The sequence below is a fragment of the Triticum dicoccoides genome, chromosome 2A (genome assembly GCF_002162155.2).
Source record: "Triticum dicoccoides isolate Atlit2015 ecotype Zavitan chromosome 2A, WEW_v2.0, whole genome shotgun sequence".
NCBI classification, from domain to species: domain Eukaryota; kingdom Viridiplantae; phylum Streptophyta; class Magnoliopsida; order Poales; family Poaceae; genus Triticum; species Triticum dicoccoides.
The window spans coordinates 720,371,205-720,394,672 of NC_041382.1; the positions used below are offsets into that span (position 1 = coordinate 720,371,205).

General features: G+C 42.6%; 2 protein-coding genes across 2 annotated transcripts; both read right to left on the reverse strand.

The window, feature by feature from the left end:
- Positions 1-2,232: 2,232 nt before the first annotated feature.
- LOC119356581 (zinc finger BED domain-containing protein RICESLEEPER 2-like) lies at positions 2,233-6,026 on the reverse strand. The gene is made up of 3 exons (XM_037623557.1): positions 5,910-6,026; positions 5,111-5,437; positions 2,233-4,770 (listed from the first exon to the last, which is right to left on the reverse strand). The coding sequence occupies exons 1-3, from the start codon at positions 5,938-5,940 to the stop codon at positions 2,636-2,638; spliced, it is 2,493 nt and encodes an 830-aa protein (XP_037479454.1). The 5' UTR covers positions 5,941-6,026; the 3' UTR covers positions 2,233-2,635.
- A 1,491-nt stretch (positions 6,027-7,517) lies between these two features.
- On the reverse strand, positions 7,518-14,236 carry LOC119356582 (methylmalonate-semialdehyde dehydrogenase [acylating], mitochondrial-like). Its single transcript, XM_037623558.1, has 19 exons — positions 14,047-14,236; positions 13,880-13,962; positions 13,704-13,778; positions 13,429-13,590; positions 13,219-13,297; positions 12,624-12,778; positions 12,359-12,422; positions 11,371-11,450; positions 11,005-11,070; positions 10,383-10,433; positions 10,131-10,282; positions 9,940-10,030; positions 8,897-8,977; positions 8,745-8,822; positions 8,573-8,608; positions 8,454-8,497; positions 8,306-8,384; positions 7,952-8,042; positions 7,518-7,845 (listed from the first exon to the last, which is right to left on the reverse strand). Exons 1-19 carry the CDS (start codon positions 14,072-14,074, stop codon positions 7,739-7,741), a joined length of 1,602 nt encoding a protein of 533 aa, XP_037479455.1. The 5' UTR covers positions 14,075-14,236; the 3' UTR covers positions 7,518-7,738.
- Positions 14,237-23,468: the final 9,232 nt, after the last annotated feature.

Here is a 23,468-nt window from a genome sequence, read left to right on the forward strand (position 1 = left end):
ACTCCAACGGAGGCCGCCTCGAGAAAGCCTACGAGTTGGACCAAGACCTCGACCAAGTAGACGATGAGTCCGAGCGGCATGAGGAGGCCACCCCCGCACCGGCACCGGCGCCGTCAGCGCACGGCTACAACTCTCGCCACTCAGCCTACATAGCACGACTCTTTGCCTCGTCGTACACCTCTTACGACGGCTACCGCAACGGAGGTTACGACACCAGCTCTGGCTATGATGGCAACGGCTATGGCGGCGGAGGTTATGACAGCGGCCTCTCAGACTATGACTACGGCGGCGGACGTGGAGGTTATTACCGCGGCATCTCGGGCTATGACTACGGCGGCCTAGGTTACTACTACTACCTCTTAGGCTATGACTATGGCATGAGCGGCGGAGGAGGTTACGGCATCGGCTTTGGCTATCGCTACGGTGGCGGCGGAGGCTACGGCGGCATCTCGGACTATGGATATCGCTACGGCCGCAACGGAGGTCATTACTCTGACTTTGACTACGGCGTCCTTGGAATCTCGTTACGACGGCAGCTCTGGCAATAGCTACGGTTATTTGTTCATCGCATAGGGGTGTGGTGCTTGGTATCGTTTCATCGCAGTAGAGTAATAGTAGTTGGCAATTGCTGTTTGGATCTATATTTTGTTACGTAGTATTATTATATCTTGTCAGACAGAATTAAACTATTAGTTATATTAAGTGTGTTGCTGAACTCTTGAACTTATTTGCTACTTCTCCGTTGCTATGAAATCCTATGTGACAGTTTGATACTTCCTTTCTTACACGTATAGCACTTACTTCCTCCGCTTAAGAATTAGTCTAGAGATATACATCCGTTTAAGCATCAACTAATTCAAGATGGAGGGAGTAATATATAACCTGAGTCCCAACTAATAGAAGACTAGCATAGCCTAAGTGCGTGGCACCCATTGCCCATAGAAGCGCCCTTCATTAAATTAGATGTTGGCAATATTGAAGGATTTATATAAAGGTAATGGTCGCTGCGCCCCTCTGGATTTTTGTTATATGAAGAGAAACTAGTGTTGTTGTTGTAGAAAATAAAGTTAGCTAAATCTCAACGGCTGGCTTCATAACATCTCACCAGATTCAGATTTAGCAAACTTTAGTTGGGTTGCACTGTCATGCAACATAAAAATTGTTGCATTGGCACATCCAGATGCGCATAATGCATTAAGTTATATTTTCATGAATAGTGATAATGGCACACCAGTTAACAAATGCTCACTTAAATAACAAAGCAAGGTTCTTAGCTCTAAGAACATCCGTATATGGGCAATTTCAGTCCCTCCTACGGTCTTGTTAAGAAGCCTTCAAGTCTCATACACCAGTCATGTAAAACTGCAAAAAGAACACGCAGACCAACATCAAGCAACCTTTTCAGCCTACCATTAGTGAACTTTGGACTTCCAGTGGAAAATCCAGTGAAAAGCAGCTAGAGATATGCAGATCAATGTACTCTTTCCAAGACTAAATTGTCCAGGGAAGAGAAAAATAGCCTTTCATGTACTCCCTCCGTTCCAAAATAGATGACCCAACTTTGTGCTAAAGTTAGTACAAAGTTGAGTCATCTATTTTGGAACGGAGGGAGTATTAATTATGTTATAAATCTTCTAGTAAAAGAACTTGTACTCTTTTTTTCATATACTCCCCCCACACTAGGTGAGCGGGTGGTGTGGGGGTGAAGAGAAGAAGAACAACACAACCAGCATGAGGAGCACCCAAAAGGCTAGAACCAAAACCAAAAACAGAACATGGCAGGCCACAGCAGCATCCCACAAACTAGCAACCGTCACTCAGGCGCAAAACAGAACGTGAACCCTCCTCGGTTTGCCATGATAGAGTTAGTTTCAAGAGCCACGCAGATATCTTCAGGGCGATGCCAGGTCCCCTTACTGAATTTTTTGTTCATCTTCAGAGCTTGATGCAGCTTCGCGGCTTCTGGGCACAAGTGCCTGGAGAATCTCACCTCCATCCACCAACGCCTGTTTGTCCTCCGGCGAATGGAAACCTTCCAACTATTTCAGGAACACACAGTCCGTATAACAAACATACCAGTTCAGCAGGGGAACGAATCCCCTTCCATTCGAAACGAGCATTATTTCTAATTTTCAGAAGAGCCAAGCACACAGCTGCACTCCAGTAAGGATATATGACAGAATTTTGTCGGAAGTCTATAACCAACGATGTGATAATGAAAGTACCAGAATGTGAAGCGTAAAATGGATTTAAAATAGTATGAGAACAATTACATGGTATCCTTTCCGAAAAAGTTCAGTCTTGCCATGGAACTTCATAAATTAAAGAAAGTAACATCTAATGCAAACATGAGATTAAGCAGCCTAACTACCGAAGCTACTAGCAGCTAACTACAGATGAACACGAACATGCAAAGTTCTAAAAGAAGCTTACTCTTTCAGCACCACCATCATAGCACACTACGTATTGCTGTAGTTTCCAAAACCAAGGAAGTCCATCGCATTGTTCCCACAAGCAAACAGAGTCAAGATCAATTCTGCCAATCAGAAACCCTTTTGCACTCAACCGCAGCATCGCACTACTGGGTTGGTGATCATAGGACGGAGAGGTGTGTTAGTAATAGGACGTTGCAAATTTATCTCATCCAATCTCGACTACACACAAGTGCTTCAATCGTCTCGATGCTCAGTGTGCTCTGGTGCTTTGGAATTACTGGCCTGCTGCTACTGAATGCTGCTTCAGATTGAACAGCAGATGCCGGCATCGCTAAGACGTCCCGGGCAATAGCAGCAAGTGTGGGGTACTTTGTGGTGTGTTCCATCCACCATTTAAGAATGTCAAAATCGTCTTTTCTTGGGACTAGAACCTCCCCAAGGTAGTCATCAAGTTCTGAAGACATCTGGCAATTGAGGTGCTCATCCCAATCTTCCAAAGGATCATTATCAGCTGTATCCAGAGCTGCACTCCTTAAAAGACGGACGCCACTCAGCTGCTCTGTAGCATTGTAGTATTCATCGAAGAGTTCCTGGACCGTATCATGTATTTCAGATAAGTAGCCCAGCGAGTCTGCGCTGTAAGCCCGTTGCAGGCGAAATTGAATGAAGCTCATCTTGAATCTTGGATCTAACACGACAGGTATTGACAGCCACACGTATGAGTTTTGCCAATACTCATCGAACGCTTCCTGCATCTCCATGACCAGAGTCACAATCTCTGCGTGATCGTTTGATGCTTCTTCTTGCAGAACTGTCCTCACTTTCCATACCTCACTGAAGTATACATTTGCTGTCGGAGAGCTAGGGCTAGAAATTACTTCGATAACACGATAAAATGTCCTCAAAATCTTGCAAATAGGCCAAGTAGCTGTCATATCTTCTGGAGACAGCACTTCTGCAGCAGGAAACAACTTGTTGAATTGCAGCACAACTTCAAGCCTAAAATATAACTTGTGCCACCACTTGGCATCTTCTTGCGGACATTTCAAACTCATCTGTGAAATAACTTCCAGAAGCTGCTGTTGCATCGATGATGAAGATGCACATGCCCCAAAAAAGTCCTTTACTATGTCACCAACAAGGAAAAGTATATATGATCGTCCATCAGAAACAACACTGTTTAGCATATCATCCACACAAGCAATGTTGTACAGCTTGCCTCTGATGGGAAGGCACCTCTTCTTTATGAGCATCTCCTTGAGCTTCAAGGTATTTGCATCATTCTTAATTTCACCAACTGAAGTCAAGCTCAAAATCTTCTGGTCAAGATTCCAGTCTCTGATTGCATCCCATATGACATTGTATGATCCACTTTCCGACTCTGGAACACAAGCCTCCTTGCAGTGTATTATCCTTTCCAAATTAGTAGGTGAATACATGCCGAATTTGATTACTAATCTGTGAATTTTCCAGTCTTCAGTAATAAAATGTGCTGTCAAACAGAGGTAATTTACTGTCGGCTCAGGTCCATCATGAGTCCAGATGCTTGCTGACAGTGAGATACGCTGGGAGGTAAGTGCAATTTCATCCTTGACGTTTATCTTCTTCTTCTGAAACAGAGCAAGTAAATGTTCTTCCATATCACTAAGAGAGACTTTGTTAGTCATGGGACTGATGTTCTTCAAAATTCTTCTCATATCTTCATTCTCTACAATTGACAAAGGATAACCATGCAAAGTTATCAATCTGGCGATATCTTGATAAGGTGAATCTTGACCAAACTTTCTGGTGCTTATCGCAGCTGCATTAGTCATAGACGAGGTCTTCTGTTTCTTCAGCCCTGTACCATCTGGTGCTGGTAGGGATAGATGATCTGCCACCACTTGAATGGGCCGATAGGTGATGCCACTGGAGCTGCTAGCCCTGCGGAGCTTGCTAGAGCATTTTGTACCACCTGGTGCTTGTAGGGATAGAAGATCTGCCACCACTTGAATGGGCTGATAGGTGATGACACTGGAGCTGCTAGCCCTGCGGAGCTTGCTAGAGCATTTTGTGATTTGAGCTTTCCTGGCAGGCGAAGACTCGTCTCGCACCCTGGACTTTAATTTAGGTAGACTAGAACGGTTACCCTTATGATGACTTTGGTCATGCCCATGTCGTTTTGAACAGGCTAGAGCATGTCGATTCAGATGGCCTCCGTGTTTGCTGAGGCGCTTGTGGCAATGGATGCATTCTGCACCCTGCAGTTTCCCCTCAACGAAGATGGGTGTGAAACCCTCCCATATTTTTGACCTCCATTTTAGGGGACTTACTGAGCTTATGTCGTCGATCGTCACTGCAAAAATTTCATCAACAAAAACATGTGATGAAACTGGATTAATTTGATTCACCAAAACCTTGTATACAATACGAATAGATACTTTGTGCCAGAGTTCAATTATCTTAATAAAGGAATATCTGTGTATCCGGATCTTAAACTACACACCGCTAACTAACAAATCACAATTATTAAAGTTGACTGGACACCGTTAGCTAGGTAATGAATGGAACCTCGATATGCAAAAATGGACATTCCATTTGGGAAGTAGGAATCTACTACTACTAAAGTGTGGTCTACACACTGAGCCAAGTAGAAGGTAATGGCATGGAGCCTCAATAGGCAAAAATGAACATACCAATTGGGAGGCAGGAATCCTGTGGCGACATCCACTCCGTCACTTCGGCCGACGTCGATTCCGGTTTGGCTGGGCAGGTTTTCAGATGCCGGCGCAGAAAGATATTCCCATTGTAGCCGAGGCGGTTGTGGCAGTGGAGGCAGTCTGCAAACTGAACCTTCCCATTCAGATAGATCGGCTGGAACTCCTCCCAGATCGGCTGCAACTCCTCCGGCGCCACCTTGGACTGATTCTTGAGCCTTTTTCTGGGTGAGATGTGAGCACCATCAAATTTAACCATCGCCTTCATGCTGACATCCTTCTCATGCTTACCAGGATTCCCCATAGCTTCACAGCAACTCAGTCAAGTATGAAAAGAACACACATATCAGTCCAAGAAGATGGCTTCACATAACCTCAGTAAGTATGTAAGATGAAATCCATATATTTCCAAGAAGAAACCCTACATCGATCTGAGTACATGACATCCTCCATAATTTCAAGACCATAAGGACACACAGACACACATACATATGCTTCTTGCCCGGCCGTCCGCCAAAATAAAAAACACATATTTGTGGATTCAGTCTCCCGGCCTAAAACCTAGATTACCGAGCGCGAGCGCCCAACACTACCACAATCCGAAGCATCCTGCTAAGCGGAAACTTCTTCCAGGCACGAAATGTCACAGAACTCGACCAAAAATGGCACCTTTTGCTCCGTATGTAATGTAGCAGAGCACAGCGCGCGGGGGTTTCTTGAGCAGCGCGAGGGGAAACAGAGCAAGGGGGAAAGCAGAGCAGAGCGACGGCGGGCTAACCTGAACCGCCGGGAAGCGATCGCCGACGCATGGTGTGTGGTCCCGCCGGAAAACCGCCGCTCCTCGGCGGGCTCGCCGGGCGCTTCCCCCCAATCTTTCCCTCCCTCTTTCGGTGGCGAGAATGGGCTTCCGCTTCCTGGAGGAGGAACCACCTACCCCTAAGACGAGATGCGTGCACTGGGCTGGGCTTCTTGGTGGGTCGGCCCTGCTAAAACCCAGATAATCTATTGGTTCGGCCTGGATTCAAGGCTGGATGGGCTTATATTGGGTCAATCTCATTCTGTCTTCTTGATTTCAGCTCTTATTCTGTCCTTGTCTCAAAAAAAAAAGCTCTTATTTTGTCCTTCCAAAAAAAACTCTTATTCTGGGCTTCCACTCACAGGTCCTTCTACATCACTATCTACCATTATTATTTCTAAAACCAGATCACTTATTTTGGGATGGATGGAGTAAGTCGTATGTCAGGGTTTACTCAGAGAACTGCAGCCGCCACCGGAGAAATTCCTGTCCCTTCACCTTCTGCCATCTCGGCGTTGAGAGATGGAGGACCTCGAATCTTTAAGAGTTATGTTTTCTTCGTCAACATCTAGTGGTGATCATAGTTTTGTGCGAATAAAGTTACTCTTTTATTTTATTTGGCAAATTCGATTATACAGATCTAATGAGTTTATATTATTGTGTCAAGTTGTTTTTGCTGGTTTGATTATTTGTGAAGTTGGAATCTTACATCGACATTGTGACTTGATAGTGCGCAATTTTGGTGGATCGTCTCTGGCCAAGTACGTTATCACTCAAGGTTTTTCATCTTTTTGGATGGACGACTGAATGGGCTTTCAAAAACCTTTATTAGCAATCAAGTCCGTGTGGATGAAAAAGTGACAGTGTCGTTTTACCAAAGTCTTGCGGAGACTGATAGCATAACAAAGATAATTTTAAAAGATTATATTGTAATTCTTAATCATAAAAGGTACTTTATTTATTTATTTTGGATATTAGATCCAAATCAATGTATTTGTAATAGACTAATAGTTATGGGCATGATTTTTTGGATGCCTCAGTTTGATTTAGTACACACAAGTTTTCTATCATGATTAACATTCTTCCATTGTTTTCTGAAAGGTCAGGGGTGTTTGGCCCATGAACATCTTCCGTTAACCCCATGTTTAGGTATCATCAGAGAAGGCGCTTAGATTATTTGCCACACTATCAAGATTTAGGCCCGGTGTCACTCTGCTCCACAACTCCGCTCCCGAAGCTAGTGAAGCTGTAGTTCAAAATGACGGAGCTGCAATTTCCTCCAGATTCTGGGAGTTGGTGGATTACCAAACATGGTCTTAGATGATTTGCTCCAGGGTTATTTGCCACAGGTACTGACTTACAGGGCCCCGTCAATCTTGAGAGGGGTGGGGTGATCATCAAATGGGAAAGTAAAGTGTGGGTTAAGTCTAATTTCACGTAGAGGCCAGCAAGAGCTTCATTTCTAGGCCGCCTCAAAACCCCGGTGACGCCGATGTCGCCGACTGTTTGAACTTTGATCGGCAGGCCGCTCAGTCATAGCCAGCCGCCATGCCCCACATGGCGATTTGGCTGCAAGTTCAGTGACAATGTGATATCGAGCCATTGCATGTACACATTAATTTGGTCCCTGTACAAATACATGCTCTGCTGTGCGTGTGATTCGGTCGTCTAATCTGGGATTTTCTTATTACCGGCAGCACAATGAAAGACATCACAAGAGTTACCCTTAATGAAAGGCAACTCCTGTGAAGCTTAAATTCCACATCAATGCCTGGGTTTATTTCCACATACATGAGTCAGCTCGGGTGACTTCACTTCTGCGAGGTGGGCATGGAGAGAGAAACGCGCTGGGGAGACGACTCCTTCCACTGCTGCGTGATGGTCTTGATCTGGGTGAAGAACTGCACGCCCGCCTTGCCTGCGCATCCATGTTTACCGTGTTAATTACTTATGCCCAGATGTGATTGTATTGTAGGTCAGTAATCTGCTGAAGAAGGATCAAATGAGATGATTAGCAGGCGCACCGTAGAAATTCAAGTCTCCGGCGAAGGAAGCTTTGCTACCCGTGAAGGAGAAGAACGGCAGGGGTACCGGGATCGGCACGTTGATACCCACCTACAAAGGAAAGCGATACATTGTGATTCATACGGGCAGTACTCTTCTTGTTTATGTTAACTTCAACTTCAAAATGCTGAATTTCAGGCGCCCATATATATGTGTTTACCTTCAGGTTATATTCCAATATCTAGAAAGAAACAATACACTACTAGGTTTGACATTTTCGCCAAAACGTTTTCAGACCTTGTAATGTAGGAGTACTACCCAACTACTAGCTTACACGATTAGGTAACTAATCCTTCACAAATGCTATGCAGTACCTGGCCAGCTTCAATGTCCGTCTGAAATTTCCTTGCTGAGACACCAGATGTGGTAAAGATGGAAGCCCCATTGCCATACCTGAGGATGATTTGTAAATCATTAAACTGCAACCAATGCCTATGAGCTCACAGGAGAGAGAAAAATTACTTGTTTCTGTTTACAATTTGTATGGCATCATCTAGGCTCTCTGCCTGCAATTAATTGATAACACAATCAGCATAATAAAAATTTAATGGTGTCAAGAGAAGTAAACAAGTTTGTTATACCTTCATCAAGAGAAGAACTGGACCAAAAATTTCCTCCTGTTTCAAGTTTTCCAGGTTTCAATCAGATATAACAAGCCAAATGGTCGTCCAATTCTATCTTGGGAAGGAAAAGGTGGGTACTCTTTTTTAAAATAATGTTAAAACTGATGCAAAGTAAACATTATAAAAATACCTGGTAACACTCCATATCACTTTTAACATCAGCCAACACAGTTGGACCAATAAAGTTGCCATCCTCAAATTGAGGAACCTGCACAGCGCATAGCTATCAGGCATAACAGGAATTGCACACAGGCAGTTCAACAACTGAATTCTTAAAATTACCACAATCTCCCTTCCATCCAGCACAAGTCGAGCACCACTGTCAGCGCCACTTTGGACTAACTTGCAGATGCGGTCCTTGGCCTATTGATACCAAACTGTTAGGGCACAAGATTCACCAAGAAAACAAAGGGCTCTAATACCAATCTAGAACTCCCTCCAGTTCCCCAAAAGCAGAAGTTTTGGACATCGACATGGTCTAAAACCACAACTCTGGTCACTGTTTCTCTATATATAAATCCTAACAAAATTATGATATCATGATAGTACTTTTGAAGATAATTCCTAAGTTCTAAACTTCTAATCCAAATACTTGAAAATATAGGTAGACAGAACTTTTAAAGAGTCAAAACGTCAACAATCTGTGAACTGGAGTAAGTGATATGAATCCTGAGGTCACAGAGAAGCCTCCAAAAAGAAAATTGACTATTATATTATCAAGCTAATATTTATGATAATTTATTTCTATGGTCCAAATGTGGGCCCTAGTAGCTTAGGCCCACAACAAAAAACTCAGTTAATCACGAACATAGCAGTGGCATATAGATGTGCTCCAGGCAGAGATTATGACAGGGGAACTACTAGTTACCATTGCAATGACTATGAAGGTAGATCTAAAGCTCATGACGTACAGTCAAACCCCAAAAGCTAATATGTTTCCAGAAAGGCTATACCATATGTCAACAGTTCATCATCACTAAAAACAAGTGTAGCATTTTTTTTCACTGGGATCATACTCCATACAGAGGCTATACGAAGATTACTCACTCAACATTTCATGATTAATTCTTCTAAATAAACTTGAGTGGTTAATAAGTAACTACTGTTCTATCGTCCAATTTTAAACAGGTAATCAAGCAGCCTTTTGGAGATCTAAACTTCATAAGATCTCCTTTTACCCCTTCAATTTAAAAGTTTGAATATCTTCCGACAAAAAAAAAGATCCTAAGTTCAAATATTCAATTTAAAAAAAAAATCAGTATGTATCCATAAGTGGGAAAATATGAATAACATGGATACAAAAACGTGTGCTCAAAAAAGCAAACCTGTGTACTGATCACTGGACCAAGGTCAGCATCATTAGCTGTTCCGGAATTAACTACAAGGTTGCTTGCACGTTTGACTAGTTCATCCTCCCTAAAACAAAAGATAAGGTTGACAATGCTTCCCCAAAATCTGACCCAAAAAAAACTTTAGCCTAAAAAATTTGTCTTGGGTAGAAGTCGTAGAACTCTACCATGGTTCTGAACCTCCAACAAAAACAGCAGTGCTCAATGCCATGCACCTTTGCCCAGCTGCACCAAAACCGGCAGCAATAAGGGCATTCAATGTGGCATCTCGATCAGCATCAGGAAGGATAATGGCATGATTCTTTGCACCCATGTTACACTAAAGGAAACAGAAACTGTTATTCTGAATTATACTGCTTAGAATGCAAAAGGCATGGAAAAAAGGTTATTCAGGAAGTCATGATTAGAAGCAAACCCACCTGAACACGCTTCCCACTCGCAGATGCTCTAGAATATATATGCATACCTGCCTGAGAAGGAGAGAGAGATCAGAGATAGCAAACTGCTAGCTAGCTCTGAGCAACAGGAGTACAATAGCAATAGGGTTAAAAATCTAATGTAAATGATCAAAAATAGAACTTATAAGTTATAACTGCACATCTCTCTTTTCTTCTGCACATCTTTCAATACAAGAGAACACATGCCATTAACACGCTTCTTCTATCAATGCAATGATACGCAAGCTTTGCATATTCGCGGAAAAAAAAAAAACATGCCATTAACACGAATACATGAACAGCAAGAACACCTGTATTGGCACAAAAAACTCTTATTTGCATCTTGGTAAATGAATTTATTGGTCAGCACAGTAAGCTAATTAAGTTTTGAAACACTATAATAACACATAAAAAGATCTGTCATGTGTGCATGTGATTGAGAATGCATGGATATCCTTGTTTCTAGAGTGAGGTCTGGTTGATGACCCAAGAGCGGAAAACAAATATGTCGATACGTATCGGAAGAGCAGAATATTAGTTAGATGGTCGATGCAGGAAAGTGTACTCGTAAATCAAGGTTCAGGGAGATCATTGATCCACTTACTGTATTGGAACCAACAAATGATACTGCCTTAATAGCCTCGTCATCACAAATATTGTTGACAACATCCTGATAAAGTAAAACAAAATGAGAACCAGGTAACCTAAGAGGCCTAATAGATTCATGTATCCAGAAAAGGCATAAAAGATTCATGTATCCAATATGAGCAGATAATTCTCCAGAGGAAGTGTGAAGTTTCAAGATGTGCTGCTTTGCCAGTGTTCCAAAGAGTAAAGACAATAGGCTTTGCCCACAAAGTATCAATCATTTTATGTGTTCTAAAATGAAACAACACCAGGCATCAGCAGCACATGAGAAGCAAATTATCAAACCCAATGGCAAGCTAAAAAAAAGCTAAGAATGCCGTACATGGGTACCATGAACAATGTTCAACACACCCTTTGGTAAACCAGCCTCCATCGCTAGCTCCGCAAGCATCATAGCAGCCCCTGTTCACAAATATAATACCATCAAATCTCAAAATTAATCCTGTGCAGTCTTTCTGTCAAAATGGCCGAGAATTAAAGCATTTTAAAGGACCCCCATTTACAATGATACATGGTACTTTAAAACGTGGCAAATGATCAAATCCCTCCTTTCAGAGTTGGAAAGCACGTTTCAAATGTGATATAAATTATGCAGTAGCGTTGAGCCCATCTCTATATCCTGTTTTGGATTCTTGGTCAATATCTTTGTCCTTTTGCCCCCTGTGAGCAGGATTTTAGGCCGTTTAGGCCTAGTTTGGCAGCACAGTTTTTCAAAACCCTAAAAATTTAAAAACCTCAGTATTCCAATGCATGGGCAACGAATACTAGAGTTCCTAAGAATCACAGTTTTTCGCAGTCAGTTAAGAAAAAAGAGGTTGAGACCTCTTTTTCAAATACTGCAAAAAAAACATGGTATTGGAGATACTACGGTTTATGCAAGTGCTACATTTGTTGATGCCAAACACATCAAAGTATTTAAAACCATGCTTTCTAAAAAGACCACGGTATTCTCTTAAAACTCCAAAAAAAACGAGATGCCAAGCGTAGCCCTACATTTTATATTACAAGAATCTACTACACATACCATAGGGGGTTCCCCTACAGTATTCCTGTCCAAAACGTATATTTTATAGTGCTATTGTACAACTAATGAAAATGTGAAACTTGGCTGCAACTATTATGCACCAATTCCTTATGAGACCGAAAGGTATATTTGTCATAATAATCATGGCGAGAAATACAGCACCGTTACCAATCTTCAAATGTTAGCTAAGCAAGAACACATGCACTTTTGCATTTAGTTAGTAAACGCCACAACAACAATAAATAGTCAACAAATTGGGCAAGAACACAATGGCAAAAGCAAGCACCTGGATCCTTTTCTGATGGCTTTAGAACAAAAGTATTCCCACAAGTAACAGCTATGGGGAACATCTGCATCCAAAGAACATAAGAAAAAACGCACGATCAAATTTTCTCTCCCGAGTTTATATTACAAAGAATGATAGCAGACATTAACAAACAAAGTTACAGACAGAACAAGGCCAGGAAATTGTACAGGGGATGCACTCTAGAGCCCTGATAAGTAATAAGAACAAAATTTGATGTTAAAGAAACAGTGAAAGTCGGGCATACCCATAGGGGAATCATGGCAGGGAAATTGAATGGGCAAATCCCAGCACATACGCCGAGTGGCTCCCTAATACTAAAGGTGTCAATCCCATGAGAAACATTAGATACGTATTCGCCCATTTGAAGTGACCCCATTCCACAAGCATGCTCCACCACCTCTACAAGATTAGAAGTTTGAAATCAAAAAACGTACATCCAGTTTGTTAAATAGCCAATATAACCAAGAGGCGTCTACGAAGAAAATGTCACTTCACAGAATAAGCGTATTAAGGGCAGATAAAAGATACTGGTGGCATCGACATGTCCTGCAGTGTAGAAGGTGTGGAAAATAGAATACCGTGTCTTAAACTGCATACATGAGGATAACCTGCTATTATATGGATGATTTATTCTGCTTACTGACCGGTTTGTATACCTTCTAGCGGAATAGTGTTATTACATATTCCAAGCATGAACAGAGAGAGTGAACTCATCAGACTAGCTTGCGGGTTGCCCGTGTATCAACAACTAACACGATTGCGGTGTTAAGATGATTATACTATCTAACCAATGCAAGCAGAAAAAGGCCAAAAACAAGTGTAATGACATGAAAACTAACCTAGACCACGGAATACATCACCCCAAGCATCTTTCAGTGTCTTTCCCTGCTCGGTTGTAATGTTCTCTGCCAGCTTATCCTAGTATTTATCACCACCAAATAAGCACAGAATTAATCACCACCAATGAAGCACAGAATTTACTGCAGCAGGAACCAATAACTGATGGTTTCTATTGATGGACATTGGAATAAGTTCAGAAATAATACTACCATGTTGGCCCGGATGAGCTCCTGGTATTTGAACATGATGCGCTGCCGCGCCGTGACCGGAGTGTTCCGCCAGCCAGGGAAGGCGGTCCTGGCAGCGTCCACCGCGGCCCTGAACTCGTCGGCGGTGGTGAGCGGGATCCGGGACACCACCTCCTGCGTCGCCTGCGACATGGAAATGCCCGCGTCACATCACATCTCGACAGCTATAAAATCGACCAGCTCCGGCTGGAGGGTCGACCGATTGGGAGGGACCGAGAGGCGGGAGGATGGCTTACGGGGTTGGTGACGTCGACGTGCTCGGTGGCCTTCGACTCGACGAAGTCGCCGCCGATGAGTAGGCGCACCCTGGGCTGCGAGCGCGTGGAGGCGGCAGTGAGTCACACCAGGCGGAAATGATGCATACACGGATAGGAATGACAGATTGGGGGTTCCGGGAGGGGCGTGCGCGTACCGGCGACGAGGTCCCCTCGGCGAGCCACGAGGCGGCGGCGGTGGATAGCGGGGCGGCCATCGGCGACCGGCGGAGGCCGGAGGCTGCGACGGGGAAGGGGGTCAGGAACCGCGTGCGGCCTCAGGGGGTGGAGAACGGGGAGGAAGGGAGGGAGGGGAGCGATCTACCTGAGCGGAGGAGGACGGCGCGAAGCATCGTCGGTCGTCGGCGGCGGTGGTTGCGTCTGGGAACAGGGGTGTGGAGTGGAGCGGAGCGGTGGCGAGGAGGGAGGGAGGAAGAGGGGAGGGGAGAGCGGAGTGGCGACAGGCGAGGAGCGGTTGTTGGTGTCGTATTCGTTGTACTATCTGCCACCCGGCTGCGCCGCCGCGGCGGCGGAGGAGATGGGAAGGCAGACGTCACGGGATTCTCTTTCCAGCTAGGATACATATCTCTATCTCTGTCTTTTTTATTATAATCAGCCGTATGATTATTTCTTGCTTTAAGATTCGTGTTGGAGAGTTGGCTGTCTCGTTTTCAGCCTGCTAAGGAGAGCGTCCAGCCCGATTCTCTGCTTGTCTGTGTCTTCCGTTGTTTGGGCTGTTTTTTGTTTGGACCAATCTAGCTGGCGGCCGGACGCTAGGTACCGCTCGCGAGCGGCCGGCCCCTGTCCGAGACGTCTAGTCACTGCCGCATATTAAAAACGCCAGGTAGAGTTTGGGAGCGGCCGGTGGAAAAGGTAAGTACGTGGTCCGTTGTACACTAAAGGAAGTTGACCATCTAGTTTGTTTTTTAATTTTTGTTTCTTAAAAAAGTCATAACTTTTAAACCAAATATCGAAATTAAGATCCGCTTTCACCACTGAAATCCTCGTGATGTGCTCTTCGAAACTAGATCCCGCATGGATATGTTTTGACAAACCTTTTTTTGTGCAATTTTGTCCCCGTTATGTGTAACTGACTAGCCGTCGATGTGCAACTACCTGACAGGGATGTGCAACTTTTCTTGTACACCGTAGACATGCAGTTTTTCTCTATGGTACCTCCATCCCCAAATTGCCTCCTTCCAGTGAGATGTGCAACTTCGTTTGTTGCCCAGGCCATGCAATTTTCACTAGTGGCACCACCCCATACTACTCTCTAAAATTGAAATGTGCAATTTCATCTGCTGCCCCGGTGCCCTGGCCAACTGCCTGGTAGTCATCGCGCGTGTGAGCCTCTACAACCGCGTTTGAGGGACTATCCTGTAAGAATGTCCCAACTCCACGGCTACGCATGTGCGACTATGAACACAAGAGTGTGCAACTCCGTGGTCGGACGTGGGCACCTCCCATAGCAATTCATGTGCGACTATGCAGACGATATTGTGTAACTGTGTGGCCATGCATATGTGACTATGCCGACGAGAGTGTGCAACTCCGTGGCCGGGCATGAGCACCTCCCATAAAAACTCATGTGTGACTATGTGGACGAGGTTGTGCAACTCCATGGCCATGTATGTGCGACTGTGCCGACGAGAGTGTGCAACTCCGCAGCCATGCGTGAGCACCTCTCACGACAATTTATGTGTGACTATGCGAACGAGATTGTGCAACTCTGTGGCCATGCATGTGTGACTATACCGACGAGAGTGCGCAACTCCGCGGCCGGGCGTGAGCACCTCCCCCGGCAAATCATGTGCGACTATCCGGACGATATTGTGCAACTCTATGGTCATGCATGTGCGACTATGCCGATAAGATTGTGCAACTCTGTGGCCATGCATGTGTGACTATACCGACGAGAGTGTGCAACTCCATGTAGACAACTTTTCTGCACCCTCATGGTCTACGGATGTGCATTTTTTCACCATTCAACAAAACCATGTCAGTGAGATGTGCAACTTTATCTGTTGCCCTGGCCAACTGCCTAGCAGATTTTGTGCAACTACTTCTATTTCCCCTACCAACTACTTTCAATGACCGTGTCCAACTGAAAACAACTATTTGTGCAACTAGAACTACTATAGATGCCAACAAAAAATGATCGCCGTGTGTGCAACTTTCCAATGACCATGCCCAACTGAAAAAAAACTATGTGTGCAACTAGAACTACTATAGATGCCAACAAAAAATGATCGCCGTGTGTGCAACTTTCCAATGACCATGTCCAACTGAAAAAAACTATGTGTGCAACTAGAACTACTATAAATGCCAACCAAAAATGAACCCCGTGTGTGCAACTTTCCAATGACCGTGTCCAACTGAAAACAACTATGTGTGCAACTAGAACTACTATAGATGCCAATCAAAAATGAACCCCGTGTGTGCAACTTTTCAATGACCGAATCTAACTGAGAACAATTATGTGCGTAATATCTAGAAGTAATATAGATGCCAATAAAAAATGATCGCTGTGTGTGCAACTTTCCAATGATCGTATCCAACTGAGAACAAATATGTGCATAATTAAAACTACTATAGATGCCAACAAAAATGTGCAACTCCACGGCGCGCATGTGCAGCAATGTAGTTTCTTCAGAAAATAGAACAATAAAAGTCTGAATTTTTTGAAAACTTGATGTATTCCAACAGATGGGCCAGCATGTTCAGTGCTTAGATAAACTACAAAGCTCAAATCAGCTGAATCCACTAGTACCTGTAGAGCATCAAATCGGCTGCAGAGCGATACGCGCCAAATCGACTACAGATCTGAAATGATCATATCCAACTCAGAACTATTATGTGTGCAACTATAATTATTGTTAACGCCAACAAAAAATTAGTAGCATATTATAGCTGCCCAAACACAATACCTCCGCTTCTTCTTTTGCTAAATTCAGTAGCATATTCAACAGCCCAAAGCACATACATAGCACCATCTTCAGTAGGAAAAGAAAATTCAGCAACACTCCATAGGAGCAACAACATATGCATCAACACAAAAATTCACTAGCACCGCGACCAAAGCAATGGTAGAACTCCAGCCTATGCTGGTCTTGCAACACGCATGAACTAGGTCCCTGCTAGCTAGTGTTTTCCCTTCCCTTGTAACTTCCCTCCTGCGTTCAGAAATGCGTCAAGAACAAAAGCAACAAGAATCCCGTGTAATCTGTGCGATGGTAATCAGGTGCATGCTAAACCTTTTCTCAGTTGCTTCTTATTTTTGTCTTATTTTATCATCATCAAACAAGCAAGTGGGAGGGAATGGGTTCAATCAGGACGAAGGGGGATAAACTCGGACGACATCAGAGGAAGGAGACGACGGCCGCATCTCGTCGAGGATGATGGCCATCCCGTCGACGCAGAGGCCGTATCCCGTCGACGACGGAGGGGAACGACGACGATGGGACTGGATCCGGTAGGGGAAGGAGCAATAGGACGGTAGGCGGGATGTCGTGGTGGGGGCTGGTGGCGGCGCGGCCAAGCCTCCCCTCAGCCGGTGGAGCGCGGTGGCCAGCCGGTGGAGGTTTCTGGTGGTCGGCGTTGAGGGGAGACGCCAGTGAGCCCCCTCCGATCCAGATCTGTGAGGAAGGGAGAATAGACAGAAAGAGAGAGACGAGTTGGGAGAGAACGAGGGAGAGGTAGGTTGGCTGCCGACCAGATGGCACCTGAAGTGGGGACGGACGCGCGTGATAGAGATCGTGTGGTTCCCAGCCGGCCGCTCGATCGCGTCAAATCGTGCGTGGCCACTTTTTAGATTTTAGGTTTTTGTTTTCGCGTTGTGATTTTCTCACTTTTGTTATCTGTGTATGTAACAGGCCATGCGTGTAGGTCTTTCTCATTTTGTTTTATTTTTTTTCAGGTCGCATCTCAATGTGTGTTTTTAGGCTGCTGTTGTCTCGTTCTTTGTCTTTTCTTTTTCTTTATTTTCCTCCCTTTTTCATTTTATGTATCATTTGTATGTCTTTTCTTTTTCTTTTGTTATTATTTTTTTATTGTCCCATTTTTAGTTTATTTTTCTTTGTACTTTTTAGCTTTCATTATTTTAACGGAGTCTCAGTCGACGCGTCATCCGTCGGATCTTTGTTTACTTCAAGATTCGCGCTGAAAGTGGGTTATCTTGTTTCAGCCTGTGTAACACGTGTGTCCAGCCTGTTTGTTTGTTTGTTTATCGGGCTTCTTTTTGTCGGGGGACATGGGAGGTTTTCTCGGTGGGTTGTTCGCTGGGCTGGGTAGGCGTTCCTCTGATTTCTTTTTTTTTAGTTGTCATTCTGTAGATCTGAGAGTAGGTGTTCCTCCGATTTCTTATGTTTGTTGGTTCCAGTAGGTTGTTTTAAGTAGAGATTAGTATTATCTTCATTTTCCCAGGGGATTTGTTTGTTCCAGTAGTTTGGACAAAGTGCAGATTAATAGTTTCTTTTTCACCAGTAGTCAAAATATATTTTGGATCAGCAGAGGTTAGTGAGTTTTATTTCCATTTCCCCATTCTTAGCAGAGGATCAAGAGAGGTCTAGTATTTTCAAGCAGAGTTTGTAGTAGTTTCAAATAGAAATGTTTCTTTGTTTTAAATGCAATAGAGTTTGTTGTTAGTCAATGCAGAGTTCTGTTAGTTTTCAAGTAGACATTCTAGAGGTATGCATGTATGTTTGTTTTTCTGTCTAGTTTTTGAAATGTTTCTTTTTTGATAGTAGCGGAATTTGTTTGTTAGTCAACATAATATGTTCATTTTCAATTTTTGTGACCACATCCTGTTAATATATCCACTTATACGGAAAAAAAATCCACTTATGCATATTTTTGTTAGTAATTGTTTCTTTTTTATATCATCTATGCATATATGTTTGCCTTTTCATATCCTAGTTAAGAAACCGTTGTTTGCTTGTCTGGTCATAAAATATGTCATTTTCATATCCTTGTTAACATTCTTCGTGTTGTTTGTTTTTTTATGCGCTCTGGCAATGGTCCGTGAAGTTTGCTTGAGTCGTTGCAAGCATAGGAACATGGGTAGCGGTTGGCGTCTATTTATGGAGGGAATTTAAAATCACAACGGCAACTCAATAATTTTCAATGGTAACTGAAACTGACCACTGTTCTGCTAGTGGGCGGGAGAGGGGGGTAGTTGCATGTTTGAGACTAGGCATGCAACTGCAAGTGCGTGTCTACCCACTCGGCCGCAACTAACCTTTTTGTTATGTCGGAGGACGACGGGAAAGGAGCGGTAGTTGCATGTCTGATACTAGGCACGCAACTGCAAGCATCACCACCAACTGCAATTGCATGTCTACCCACCTAGCTGAAACTGACTTTTGTTTCGTCGAAGAGAGGCGGGAGAGGGGCAGTTGCATGTCTGACACTAGGCATGCAACTAAAGTGTCGCCCTGAATGTAACTGCATGTTTACCCAGACGACTGTAACTGACCTTTTGTTTTGTCGGTAGGCCGTGGGAGCGGGGGCTGTTGCATGTCTGATGCTACGCATGCAACTGCAAGTGTCGCCCCCGACAACAACTGCATGTCTACACACCCGACTGTAACTATCCTTTTGTTTTCTCGATGAGTAGTCGGAGAGGGGGGGGTGCATGTCTGACACTGGGCATGCAACTGCAAGTGTCGCCCTCGACTACAACTGCATGTCTACCCACACGACTGTAACTATCCTTTTTGTTTTCTCGGTGAGCAGTCGGAGAGGGGAGGGGGGAGTTGCATGTCTGACACTAGGCATGCAACTGCAAGCGTCTCCCTCGACTGCAACTACATGTCTACCCACCCGACTGCAACTGACTTTTTTATTATGTCAGATGATGACGGGAGAGGGGGCAGTTGCATGTCTAACACTACGCTTGCAACTGTAAGCGTCGTACCCGACTGCAATTGCATGTCTACTAATCCAACTGCAACTGGCCTTTGTTTTGTTAGCTGGCAGTGGGAGAGGGGGCGGTTGCATGTCGGCCACTAGGCATGCAATTGCAAGTGTCGCCCCCTACTGCAACTGAACTTTTGTTTTGTTGGAGGGCATCGAGAAAGGTAGGGGAAGTTGCATGTCTAACACTTGGCATACAACTGCAAGTGTCACCCTCGACTGCAATTGCATGTCTGGCACTAGGTACGCAACTGCAAGCGTCGCCCCAAACTGCAACTTAATGTCTAACCATCCGGTTGCAACTTACCTTCATTTCCCCATAGGGCGGCAGGAGAGGGGGCACAGTTGCATTCTTGACACTAGGCATGCTTTTGTGGGTTGGGCGGGTGTTCAAGCACGCATTCTTGTTTTGTTTTTTTGTTCTTTTTGTCATTGCTTTGTGTTGCATTTGCGCTTGATTGTTCCCCAGCTTCGCTCCCATTTTTGTTTTTTATTTTCCCCATTTTTCTGTTTTTTATTAGTTTTTATTTTTTTTCAAAAATATTACCACCTATTTGCACATACATCGATCACACACAATTGCGTGTAAATTAAATCACGCGTAATTACATGTCTACTATCGGTGTGGAACTTTTTTTCTTTTCATCTCTGCCATTAAACACACCACTGCAAGTGTCACTCCCCCTCAGCGCGCTCGAGTAATAACTGGGAAAATTAAGGCTGGACAGGTGACTGCAATTGTGTGTCTTCAACGTGACTGCAACTTAGTGATATTTTTTGTCAGAAGGGGGACAGTTGCATATCGTCCACTAGACACAGTGTAGCCGCGACTACAACTACATGTCTTTCAAAGTACAACTTTGTGTTATTATTATTATTATTATTATCACTACTACTATTATTATCATATTTTATTTTTCTGCTTAATTTATTTTGTTGTTGTATTTTTAGTTATTTTCTATTTTTGTAAACAGACAGTAAACATTTTTTTAATATACATGATGTTTTTTAAGAATATTTGTTTCAACACATGATGATTTAAAAAATAAACAAGCACTTTCTTCCAAAATATTACTATAAATGTAAACAAAGCTTTCATTTCTTTTTTACGGTGAAGCAATAACTGATTTTTCAAAGGAAATAAACATTTAACAAACAAAAGCAAAAACAGAAAAACCAAACAAAAACAACAAAAGGCCGGATGATAGGAAAATCATGCAAACGGCTAAGGTTACTACTTGTTTTTGAGACATCTAAGGTTACTATTGGCCCTCACCGTAAAAAAAAGTTAACTACTGCCCCGGCCAGTGTGCCAGAACGAGCAGCATCTACAAAAACTCTCGATATTCAAAAAATCGCTGGTCCAAAAGCACACAACAACCGAAAAAATGAAGGCATTAGGCTGCAATAACACGGTCGGCCCAGCAACAGTAGAAAAAGGTACCAAGACTTAATAAGAAACTAAAATGGGCTGGGCTACTGTTGGATGATGTCACCTGACTTAGACTTCGTGAAGTCTAAGTCGACCGAGACCTAGACAAACCCTACTGTATATTGTATTCTTATTTTAGTGGAAAATCTCTGTCTCTTTTGTGTGTATTTTATACTCCGTCCAATAATGTTAGTGTCAAAAAAAAGCTTACATTATGAGACAAAAGAAATATATTATTACACTCTAAAATCTCTTATACTTATTTGTTTACAAAGAGTACATACATAAATTGTAAAAAGGTCTTATATTTTAGGACGAAGGTAGTATATACCATCAGTTATGTACTCCCTCCGTTCCAAAATAGATGACTCAACTTTGTACTAACTTTAATACAAAGTTAGTACAAAATTGGGTCATCTATTTTGGAACGAAGGAAGTATGTGATTTCAAAAAAGAAAAGCAGTTATGTATGTGCAACCACATAATCCAAAATTTAAAATCTGATTTTTATTTATTTATTTATTTATTTATATGTGTTTTGCTTCTTTGGATTAAACCTTGTAAATAGTGAATATCAATATCTCCGTTGATGGCACGATTCGCAGCTTTCGTGGTTGTGGTCTAGCGATCGGGTCCACTGATTTGAATTACTATGTTTTTTGGATTGCTAATTACGATGCTTTGATTGATTGAGACAATTTTTATATTTGGAATCCTAATTATGGTGATTTGATATGATGTTTTTAATACTAATTATCATGCTTTAACTGTTACAATATAATTGGAGCAATATTGGTCATTAGATCTAACATAACAAAAGGATGATATTCAATGTTTCTATCATAACTCACTTTTTTAATAATAAAAAGAGGATGATGATGTCCATCTCTATCTTGATATACTACTTAAAAATAAGTACTCCCTCCGTCCATGTGTATAAGTCAAATTACGAAAATTAAATAATCCCAAAACACTTCGACACGGTGCATTAACTCTCATCTCATTTCTTGTTTTTTGACATAGATAAATGAACCAATCAATAAGAGATGTGGGACGTGTATATTTTTAATGACTTGAGACTAGCAAACACGACATGCAATGGTCAGTTCATTGCATGCGATGATATTAATTAGCAAATAACCATTAAGTTTTTTTTGTTTTTTGCTCCACCTTAGTCGTGATGCACAACCTAAGATGACTTATATATTAATTAGCATCTCTATTCCTACCGAACAGAATTCTTCGTCAACTGGTTCCCACCTCTCATCACGTCCCTCTATTGATTTTTCCTTTCATTCAGTCGATTTTATTTCCACCATGCCATATTAACCACACCTTTCAAGTATGCCGCTCGATCACATTAATATAACGTGTGATTACGACGCTTAATTTTATGCCATATTTTATCGCACCTTCACGTATGCCGCTCAATCACATTAATTATCAAAGTTATGGAGATAAAAAAATATTTGGCCTCTGTGACAACGCACAGGCACATACTTAGTACTACATGAAAAAGACATAAGGTTTTGTCTGCATCTTACATCTGTCTCACTCCTAACTCGGTCCCTTCACTATTATTTTTTAGGTTTCCATTCCCTTTTGACTTTCGCACTAATTTTTGGCAACCCAATAAACCAGATCAATCAATGGTACATCCATAAATTCACGGCCCATAAACTTTCTTACACTAGCCACAGTGGAGAGTAACATACACATATCCTTAGACTATGTTACTATCTTCATAGTGGGTAGTAACTTAAGTGTGGTAACATGCAAAGATTCATTTATTAGGTTATAGACTCATATTGCAATGGGACATGTGATGTTACAGTAACTAGCTAAGTTATTACAACTATCTCTCTCCTCATTAACTCATTGCCACATAAGCAAATTGGCTGAGTTGGACTCGATGTTACTGTTGAAATTACTCCCACTGTGGCTAGTGGTAAAATCTAACACCGGCCAAGCATCTTTTTTTCGTGGGGGGCAAACATCTTAATAACCCAATAAATAACAATAAATTCATGACCGTAAGTAAATAAATAGCAATCAGTCTTTTATCTTCAATAACCTAATAAAAAAGATCAGTCACGAACACATATAATCATATTTTGCTATTTGCTTGCATCAAGATTTGTCCCGTACTCTTCTCTTATTACGTTAAAAAAAATTACCCCATGACAATACACGGCACATATCTTTAGTAGTACAAAACAAAGGAAGCTAAGGTCAAATACAATTTTAGGCGCCCTGAAATTTGTTTGCATGGATATAAAACAATTAATTGTTTTAATATATTTCTTAATGAGTTTCCATCTTTGTAAATTTGTTTTGTTCATACATATCTATAGATGGATCACCATGTTGCAATAATGGGCTCATGTAGCAACAATATGCTC